The sequence below is a fragment of the Pipistrellus kuhlii genome, unplaced genomic scaffold, assembly GCF_014108245.1.
Source record: "Pipistrellus kuhlii isolate mPipKuh1 unplaced genomic scaffold, mPipKuh1.p scaffold_m20_p_1, whole genome shotgun sequence".
Classification (NCBI taxonomy): Eukaryota; Metazoa; Chordata; class Mammalia; order Chiroptera; family Vespertilionidae; genus Pipistrellus; species Pipistrellus kuhlii.
This window is the reverse complement of record NW_023425404.1, coordinates 153881559-153892385: the sequence shown is the minus strand read 5'-3', so window position 1 is coordinate 153892385 and position 10827 is coordinate 153881559. Positions and strand designations below refer to the sequence as shown.

Below are 10827 nucleotides of genomic sequence, written 5' to 3'. Positions count from 1 at the left end.
TATGGTACAGGAATATAAATACACATAGTCCAATGGAAAAGAATTGAGAAGCCAGAAATAAACCTTCACATATATGGTAAACTAATACTTCACAAAGATAACAAGAATGCTCATTGGGGAAAGAGTAGTTTCTTCAATAAATGGTGTTGGGGAAACTGGATAGTCATATGCAGAAAATAAAATTGGATCCCTATCTTACATCGCTCACAAAAATGAACATGAAATGGATTAAAGACTTGAATTTAAGAACTGAAGCGATAAAACTCACAAAAGATAATATAGAGAAAAAGTTTCATGACATTGGTCTTGGCAGTAATTTTCCAGATATGATACCAAATGCACAAGCAATAAAAAAAAAGAAATAACAAATGGATCACATTGAACTACCAAGCTTCTGCAAAGCACATGAAACAACAAAATGAAAAGGCAACCTATGAAATTGGAGAATACTTGCAAATCATATATTTGATATAAAGTTAATATCCAAAATCTATAAAACATACAGCTAAGTGGCAAAAAACAAAAACAAATAATCTGACAAAATGGGCAAAGGACTTGAATAGACATTTTCACAAAGAAGACATACAATTGGCTAATAAGTACATTGAAAGATGCTCAACATCCCCAACCATCAGGGAAATGCAAATCAAAACTACAACGAGATAACACCTCACAGCTGTTACAATGAATATCATTAAAAAAATCAAATAGATAACAAATGTTGGTGAGGATGTAGAAAAAAGAAAACCCTTGTGTACTGTTTGTGAGAATGTCAATTGGTACAACTACTATGGAAAACAGTATGGAGTTTTCATTAAAAATAGAACCATCATCTAATGCAGAAATACCACTTTGGGCACATATCCAGGAAAATTGAAAACAGGATCTTAAAGACTATTTGCATTCCCATATTTATTGAAGCACTAGAGGCCTGGTGCACGAAATTCATACATGGGGGAGTGGGAGGGTGTCCCTCAGCCCAGCCTGCACCTCTCCAATCTGGGACCCCTCAAGGGATATCCCATTGCCCATTTAGGGCAGTCAGACATCCCTCTCACAATCCAGGACTGCTGGCTCCCAACTGCTTACCTGCTTGCCTTCCTGATTGCCCCTAACCACTTCTGCCTGCCAGCCTGATCACTCACTAACCACTGCCCTGCTAGCCTCATTGATGTCTAACTGCTCCCCTGCCAGCCTGTTTGTCCCCAACTTCCCTCCTCCGCTGGCCTAGTCACCTCTCACTGCCTTCTCCTGCAGGCTTGATTGGCCCCAATTGCCCTCCCTTGCAGGACTGGTCCCTCCCTGCTGGCAATCTTGTGGTGGCCATCTTGTGTCCACATAGGGATATGATCTTTGACCACATGGGGGCAGCTATCTTGATCTTGTGTGTTGGAGTGATGGTCAGTCTGCATATTACTCTTTTATTAGATAGGATAGAGACCTGGTGCAGGGTGGGGGCCAGCTGGTTTTTCCTGAAGGGTGTCCCAGATTAGGGTGGTGGTTCCGTTGGGGCATGGGATGGCCTGGGCGAGGGCCTGTGGTGGTTTGCAGGCTGGCCACGCCCCCTGGCGACCCAAGTGGAGGCCCTGGTATCTGGAATTTATTTACCTTCTACAATTGAAATTTTGTAGCCTGGAATTGAGCCAAGCCTTCAACTCGCTCCTTGGTGGCAGCCATTTCTATTGGGGTTTATTCACCTTCTATAATTGAAACTTTGTAGCCTGGAGTGGAGGCCTAGGCCAGCCAGGGCAGGTGGAAAACTTGGCTTCCTCCATCACTGGGGGCAACCCTAGCCTGCTCTCTCCAGCTCTGTGGCTGCCACCATTTTTCTTGGGCTTTATCTTCTCTAATTGAAACTTTGTAGTCTTTAGCAGAGGCCTGGGCTGGCCAGGGTGTGCAGAAAGCTTGGCTTCCTCCATTGCCAGAGAAACTCTAGCCTCCCTCCTGCTCTCTGGGGTGGCAGCCATCTTGGTTGGGGTTAATTTGCATACTTGCTCTGATTGGCTAGAGGGCATGGCTTGTGGGTGTAGTGGAGTGATTGTTAATTTGCATATTCCTCTTTTATTAGGATTATTCATAATAACCAAGATATAGAAACAATTCTATGTCCATCAATAAATGAATGAATTAAAAATGTTTTATACACATATACATGCAAATATTATCCAGTCATAATAAAGAAGGAAATCCTGCCATTTGCAACAACTTGGATAAAAGTTGAGGGCATCATACTAGTGAAATAAATTCAAACAGAGGAAGACAAATACTGCACAATATCACTTACTAATATATATGGATCTAAAAAAGCCAAACTCATGGAAACAAAGAGTAGAATGGTGACTGTCAGGGGCTGCGGGTTGGAGAAATGGAAGATGTTGGTTAAAAGTTACACATTTTCAGTTATAAGATGAACTAGAGGCCCAGTGCATGAATTCATGGTTGGCCTGTGGGATCAGGCCGAAATTGGCTCTCCAACATCTTCCCATGGTTTCTGGATTGCGAGAGGTCACAAGTCAGGCCAAGGGACCCCACCAGTGCACAACTGGGGCCAAGGAGGGATGTGGGAGGTTGGCCAGCCAGAGAGGGACTGTGGGAGGGCTCCAGAGCATGTCCGACCTGTCTCGCTAAGGCCTGATTGTCGAACCCCAGCAGCAAGATAACTTACTGGTCGGGGCATCTCCCCACTTGTGGTCAGTGCACATCATAGCAACTGGTCGACCTGCTGCCCCCTGGTGGTCAGTGCACATCATAGTGAGCGGTTGAGTGGCCTTACTATATCACTAGTATATTACGCTTTGATTGGTTGAATGGACAACTGGACGAACGGACACTTATCATAATAGGATTTGATCATATAGGATAAGTTCTGGAAATAAAATGTACAGCATGGCAGTACTAGTTAATAATACTGTGTTATATACTTAAAAGTTGCCGAGAGAGTAAATTTTAAATATTCTCACAAAAATGATGGAGGTGTTAGCTAACAGTATGATGTAATCATGCCACATATCAGCAAATCAAATCATCACACAGTACACCTTAAATTTACCCAATGCTATATGTCCACTGCTTCTCAGTAAACCTTGGAGGGTAGAGAGGAACATAGACTCAGGAGTCAATCTGCCTGGGTGCAAGATCTGGCTGTGCTGGTAATTAGCTTCTCTGTGCTTTAGTTTCTTCATCTGTAACAATATTGCCGACCTCATATGTTTGTTATGAAGATTAAATGAGCTAATCAATATAAAGCACTTAGCATGGTGCTGGGTGAGAGTAATATTCTTTAAGTATTAGCCATTATTAAAACAGGAGAAGACTGCAGGGTGAAAACTGTGAGAGGGAAACAGGAGATAGAAAATTCCTTTTTCCTTCATTTTCTTCTGTTAAGAGCAATAGCTGCAATTGTCTCTGATCCTTAGGTTCAGGATAAAAACGGATTAAGAAGGAATAGTAGTGTAGTTCTTTGCACATAGAAGTTTAACATTTCTTTAATGAGAATTGACAGGCATAAATGGTCATCGGAGAGAAAGCTGACTTAAGGCTTTTATTTTGCAGCTGTTTCTCTCCATCCTCCATGAACACTGGATATTCTTCCTTTTTCTTCATGTTTTCTTCTATATTTCCATCTTAAAAGCAGGAGGATAATGAAGTTGAATAACACTGACCCCACAGTGTAGTCACTTGACAGGGAAGCAGGCAGAGCAGGAGAATTATTATACTTATGTAACCTTTTCCTATGTGGTAAAGGGCAGGATTTCTCCAGACTACTACACCCGTCTCTTGGTTAGAAATACACTCAGACCTGCAGTTCTTGGAGGACACCTGTGGCTCATTTTATGGCTGACTTAGCTTTCATAAAAAGAATTTTGTCCCTGCTCATTCTTATTAAAATTTTTTTTTCTTTTTTTTAATCAGCAAAGGATGACTCATGACTTTAACTTGTGAGTGTAACAGTGAATTGTGGAGAGATTTATTTGGTGTCTTATGCACTTTTTTATTTTATTTATTTATTTTTTCCCTTTTGGGGCATCTGTGGACTCTTTTTGGAAGAAAAACAATCAGAAAACATCTTTTTTCTGTACACATCCCAACTTTTACCCCTGCACTGTAGAAGGCAAATTCATTAGGTTGCCTACTTCAAAGAAAAAAGATGATCATGGCTCTGTGCTTTGGAGGTAGAAGAGGGAAATGGTCGGGTTCATTCTGATGAAGTTCACTGGAGATGGTGGAACCACTGGTCGAGATGGCTGTTTGGTTACCCAAGGAAAGCTCTAATCATCTCAGCCTTGTGAGGTCCTGTCGGGGAGGACAGTTAGGGGGACCAGGCCTGCAGGGGAGGGCCCATGTCTGAGGTCAGCACTTGGGGAGAGCACAACAATCTCACCAAAGCTGGCAAACTTCCATTGAAGCATGCAGGTCTGGGCAAGGACCAATGGCAAAGGCATCCAAAAGTAACTAAAAGCTATCAGTCTCCACTATTTTTCTTGACCATTGGGTCATAAGAACAGGAAGACACTGACATTCTTATCAACTTGATGAGAGAAGAAACTAACTTGATATAACTTGTGTGTGTGTGTGTGTGTGTGTGTGTGTGTGTTTAAAACAACCAAAGACACATGATATTGTTTGCATTCAGTGTTATAGAGCAATCTTTATCTTGGCTTTATGTCATTTATGACAGATCCTAATGTATCTAGTAATAGATCAAGAGATAAAAACACTCAATAGAATAAATTAGAGTTTAGCAAAGCCAACTATATGTAGTTTATAAGAAACACATTATAACTATGCTTTTGCTGATTTTAGAGAGAGATGAAAGGAGAGGGACAGAGACAGAAACATCAATGAGAGAGAAGCATTGATTGGCTGCCTCCTGCACATCCACCTCACACCAGGCATTGAGCCCCCAATCCAGGCATGTGCCCTGATCAGGACTCGAATCTGTGACCACTTGGTTCCTGGGTCGATGCTCAATCAGCTGGGCCATTATAAATAAAATTTTTAAGCACAGGTAAATTAAAGGAAAATGGTACAAAATTTATATATATTGCAAACATTTATTTATTTATTTATTTTGGTACCAAATTCCTTTTTTTCAAGGAAGGGTACAAATGAGAGACATGAGGGATGATTTGATACAAGTTATAGAAAAGGTAAAGGTAACTCCAACATGCATACTGCTTGGGTGAGCAGGAAGTCACCCCTGAGGCTACAGGAAGCAGCCAAGGCTTAGCTCTCGTCACAGCTCCCCGGGAGTCACAGCTCCCCGGGGTGTGCTCCTCAAAGAGATACTCGGCCATGCCAGTCTCAGGGGCCCCCAACCTGCACAAGTTGGTTATATGGTCACCCAGTTCTTTGATGGATTTCACCTGCTTGTTCAGGTAGTGAGTCTCTAGGAAGTCATACAAACGAGGGTCATTTTATGGGTGGCCCATTTGTGCAGGTCCAGTGGTGACTGACTCACACCTTTTCCCAAGTGCAGCGCACACTCCATTGCCTTCAGCCCCTTCTCCCAGCCCACGGTCTGGTTTCCCGATATCCTGAAGGAAGATCCATCCGCCTGGCTGGTTCTGCAGCTTCATTAGCTTCTGGGAATGTTCCCTCTCCTCCTGAGCTTGGGGAAGAAAATATATGGCCAAGTTCTTCAGAGCCACATCATTGTGGCCAAAGTAGTAAGACATGGGCAGGTAGACGTAGGAGGCGCCAACAGCACGGGGTTGACCTGGCGGTTGATGGTGGTCGTTCTGGTGCACCTGCAGGGTGGGCGCAGTGGACGAAGTGGTGGGAGGCTGAGGAGCTGCGGCTGCACAGCGCTGGGGAGGAGGCGGGGTCCTGGGGTGGTCCTGGGTCCGAGGCGCTGCGAGGAGGGCGCTGCGAAGAGGCCAGAGCGGGCCTGGCTGCGGCGGAGACTGCAAAGCAACTGCCTGGTAGGTCCAAGCCCTGTTGATGCAGGAAACCTCGGCTGTTCTCCGCCAAGACTGTCGCAAACATTTATCTTAAGAAAATGAAAGGGACACTTCAGGTCAAGAAATACTACTGGAGATAAAATAATGTGAAGCAAAAACTGACAACTGAAAATAGAAGAGAAATTTACAATAATACAGAAAAATGTCAACTTTCTTCTCTTAGAAATTGATAAAACAAATAGAGAATTTCTTATTATATAAGAATGGAACAACAAAATCAATCAACTTGATCTAAACAATTATTTAAAAAATATATATTTTATTGGTTCTTTACAGAGAGGAAGGGAGAGGGACAGAGAGCCAGAAACATTAATGAGAAAGAAACATCAATCAGCTGCCTCCTGCACACTCCCTACTGGGGATGTGCCCACAACCAAGGCATATGCCCTTGATCGGAATCGAACCTGGGACCCTTCAGTCCACAGGCCAATACTCTATCCACTGAGCCAAAATGGTTTTGGCTAAACCATTATTTATAGAACAGTCCACCAAACAACAATAGAATACCTATTATTTTCATAACACATAGGTAAATCATCAAGATAGACTATATTCTGGACCATACAGAGTCTAAGAAATGTAAAATATTAAAAGCACAAAGGACTTGTATGCATGATTATAAGCCTAACCAATGGACATGAACACCAGGGCAGTGAGGACATGAGTGGGGGTGGGGGAGTTGGGGAGTTAATGGAGGGATGAAGACACATATGTAATACCTTAATCAATAAAGAAATTTAAAAAAGCATATAGAATGTATTCTCTGATCACAGAATAAATTAATCCTATATAATAAAGAGGTAATATGCAAATTGACCATCACTCCAACACACAAATGGCCATCCCCATGTGGACACAAGATGACCACCACAAGATGGCCTTCAAGGGAGGGCATTTGAGGTGATCAGGCCTGCAGGGGAGGGCAGCTAAGGGTGACTAGGCCAGCAAAGGAGGGTGATTGGGGGTGACTGGGCCAAAAGAGGAGAGCAGTTAGGGGTGACCAGGCCTGCAGGGGAGGATAGCTGGGGGGGACCCAGGCCTGCAGGGGAGGACAGTTAGGGGGACCAGGCCTGCAGGGGAGGGCAGTTAGGGGCAACTGGGCCAGCAGGGGAGCAGTTAGGCATTAATCAGGCTAACAGGGGAGTGGTTAGGGGGTGATCAGGCTGGCAGGCCAAAGCAGTTAGAGGCAGTCAGGCAGGCAGGCAGGTGAGCGGTTGGGGGCCAGCAGTCCTGGATTGTGAGAGGGATGTCCAACTGCCCACTTGGGATCAGGCCTAAATGGGAAGTTGGATATCCCTTAAAGGGTCCCATATTGGCGAGGGTGCAGGCTGGGCTGAGGGACACACACTCATGCACAAATTTTTTTCACAGGGCCTCTAGTTATTAAATGATATTTTTCAGGGTATTTATAAATAAAAAACCAAAACAATAATTTGAAAGAATATATGCATCCCTATGTTTATTGCAGTGTTATTTCTAATAGCCAAAATATCAAAGCAACCTAAGTGCCCATCAATAGATGAGTGGATAAAAAAGCTGTCGTACATATGTTATTTAAAACAATGAAATCCTACCATTTGCAACAACATGGATGAAGCTAGAAAGTAAAATAAGTCAGAGAAAGACAAATATATGATTGCTCTTATATGTGAAATCTATAGAACATAACAAAGAAATAAAATGGAAACAGACTCATTTCACACTTGGATGTGGAATCTAAAGAATAGAATAAAGAGACATCACTGGCTTCTGCAGTCTTCGATCAAGAGAAGAGTGCTAGCCATCAGCAGGGAGAAGTATACTACTTCTATAGGGCTCTTGGGAATCTGAACATTCAAAATTTGAGTTGAAGTATCAAATCTAGGTGTCACCCACATGCCAGGATCTGATTTTTCACTCAACTAGGACCATGACCTGAGCATAGCAGGTCCACCCAAGTTAAGACTTAATCTTCTTTGAAGTTTAGCTACTCTTATGTTAGTTCCTGGGTCTGATCTCAGTTTTCTCAGCTCTTCTGCTGAGGAAGACGAGAGCTTCTTTATATGCCACTAAGAAGAGCATATAAAGAAGCTCTGCCATTCACCTCTAGCTTATCTTCTTCTAAAGCCTCAGTTGAGTTAGAAAAGCCACTCAAGTCCATTGCCTTTATGGTTAGTATTTCACTCCTATTTCTCAAGTGGCACTAACCAACATCAGCCAGTGTACTTTCTCCCGCCAGCACGCCATCCAGCTTCGTTACTTGGTCATTTAACACCTGCACTACCACCATATACAGGGCTGTCTGTCCTCCCCCCTACCACCAGCAGCACCACTATCACAGGTTGGATTCTTCAGGAAGCAGACTCCAAGGTGAAGATTATCATGCAAAGGGTTTATTAGGGAGGGTCTTTAAGTTCAAGACTTGGGGAAGGAAAAAGGAGGGGAGAGAGGGCAGGGGATAGGAAAGGAGGGGAAGGAATAGGATTGGACAGAAGGAGAAACTGAGATGGGATAGTTTAAAGGAAGCTTCGGCCAGCCCTGTGGTGATTTCTGAAGATGAGAAGATCCTTCAGAGTTGTTCCCGTTTGAGGTGAGAAGGCTGGAACTTTACATCCCTGTGTTAAACAGTCACTGGACATGGTCACCCTGAGAAGGGGTGTGGTTTTCTTCAGCCAGAGGCAACCCCCCCCCCCCCATTTTGGAACAACTGCCTCTTTATTCCTAGGGAATTTGAGTGGTGTATCATAGCGATCACCCCTTGCTTCTATAGAAGGACTGACATTGGCTGTGTGTGCATCGGTGGCAGGATAAACTAAAGCCATGTGCTTCCATGTATGTCCTGGGCTCCAGTCTTTGTGACCTGTTACCTCCTAGAACTTCTGCTTATGAGCCTTCCTTCCTTCCTTCCTTCCTTCCTTCCTTCCTTCCTTCCTTCCTTCCTTCTTTCCTTCCTTCCTTCCTTCCTTCCTTCCTTCCTTCCTTCCTTCCTTCCTTCCTTCCTCCCTCTCCTCCTCCTCCTCCATCTCCTCCTCCTTCTTCTTTTATTTATTTTTCTTTAGCTGGATTTTCTTGTTTCTGTTTTGAATATGTTGTAGACAAAAAAGGGGCTACATACTTAAACTTGACAAACTAAAGTAACCACATAGGATGGTCTAACACTGAAACTTCCTAACTAAAACTGAGTCATGGACAGTAGTCATGTCCAGTGGTCAACAAACTCATTAGTCAACAGAGCCAAATATCAACAGTACAATGATTGAAATTCCTTTTGAGAGCCAAGTTTTTTAAACTTAAATGTCTTCTAACACCACTTCTTCAAAATAGGCTCGCCCAGGCTGTGGTATTTTGTGGAAGAGCCACACTCAAGGGGCCAAAGAGCCACATGTGGCTCGAGAGCCGCAGTTTGCCAACCACGGTCCTAGGCTGTGATCTACCTTGACAAACACCAATGTTTACCTTAACTGGGCTAGTCTATTGTCTTTATGCAGCTACAATAATTTACCTTTGGAATGTCAGAGTAATCCCTTTTCCCCCAGACTTCTCAGGGCACACTCACTCACCAAAGCAGGAAACAACAGGACCCCTCATTGCTATCTTATTCCCCACATACCATCTTTAAAAAAAATAAATAAATAAATTAAAAAAATAAATAAATAAATATATATAAATATATATATATATATATATATATTTTTTTTTATATATATAAAATTATTGATTTTTTTACAGAGAGGAAGGGAGAGGGATAGAGAGTTAGAAACACTGATGAGAGAGAAACATTGACCAGCTGCCTCCTGCATACCCCCTACTGGGGATGTGCCCGCAACCAAGGTACATGCCTTGACTGGAATTGAACCTGACACTCTATCCATTGAGCCAAACCGGTTTTGGCCCCCACATACCATCTTTATGTGCTGTAAATGTGAGCTACCCTGGCCCCACCAACGTAAAAGAAGTATTTGTCTCTCCGTTTCACTCTTCACCTAATCTTAGAGATTTCCCTGCTTTGCTTTCTCCGGCCTCCCTAATCTACCACCAATGAATTTTATATACGTAACCCTACTTATGCCTCCTCTTTGATCCTAATGTATAAAATAAACTGCTAAACTGCCATTCTCTGGAGCATTTTCTCAATCCATGGAGATTTTGCTTCCCAGCAATTGTCATCAGATTTGCTCAAATCAACTCATGAAAATTCTCTACAGCTTCATATATTTCCTACATCAACAACATTCGTAATTATTGTTTATTAAACACGTATAGTACCAGGCTCTGTGCTAAGGGATATACATGATTTCCCTTCATGAATTATTTAATCATTACTTTAATCCTATTTAGAAAGCATGAAATTATTCTTTTGCGGATAAGAACATAGAGATGCAGAGTGAGTACGATTGCCAAGTCACACAGCTGGTTCTTGTTGAAATTTGTTTGTGAATCCAGATCTGACTCCAAGTTCCATATTCTCAGTGATGATACTCACCTGCTTCTTGATCTCCACCTCCCTCAGTCAAGGTCAGTTAAGTGCACTGTAGGCCACTGTTTGTGACCAGCATATAGTCCTAAACAAGGCCTGATTTGAGGCACATCTTATAGAAACATTTATTAAAGTTATGACCATTTCCTGATACATTCCTACCGCTATATTCAATCCCAAGACTCAACTTACCTGGGAAGGCTCAACTGAAGTTCTAATTGCACTTTTCCCAGGTATTTCAGATCCGAAAAACCTGTGCCTAACAAAGCTCTCCCACTGAAGAAAACCACTTTCTTCCATTTTCTCTGCTTAGTATCTTCATATATGTATTGGCTCCCTTCGACAGATTGTAAACATCACATGCATTCTTTCCCATCACTACCCTACATGACAAATCGTACACAGGAG

General features: G+C 42.8%; 1 protein-coding gene across 1 annotated transcript; it reads right to left on the bottom strand.

The window, feature by feature from the left end:
- Positions 1-5053: 5053 nt before the first annotated feature.
- LOC118723078 (ferritin heavy chain-like) lies at positions 5054-8232 on the bottom strand. The gene is given in 4 exon segments (XM_036445168.2): positions 5054-5419; positions 5422-5519; positions 5521-5992; positions 8151-8232. Coding segments are annotated over 4 exon segments (1005 nt in total). The 3' UTR covers positions 5054-5066.
- Between the last annotated feature and the right edge of the window lie 2595 nt (positions 8233-10827).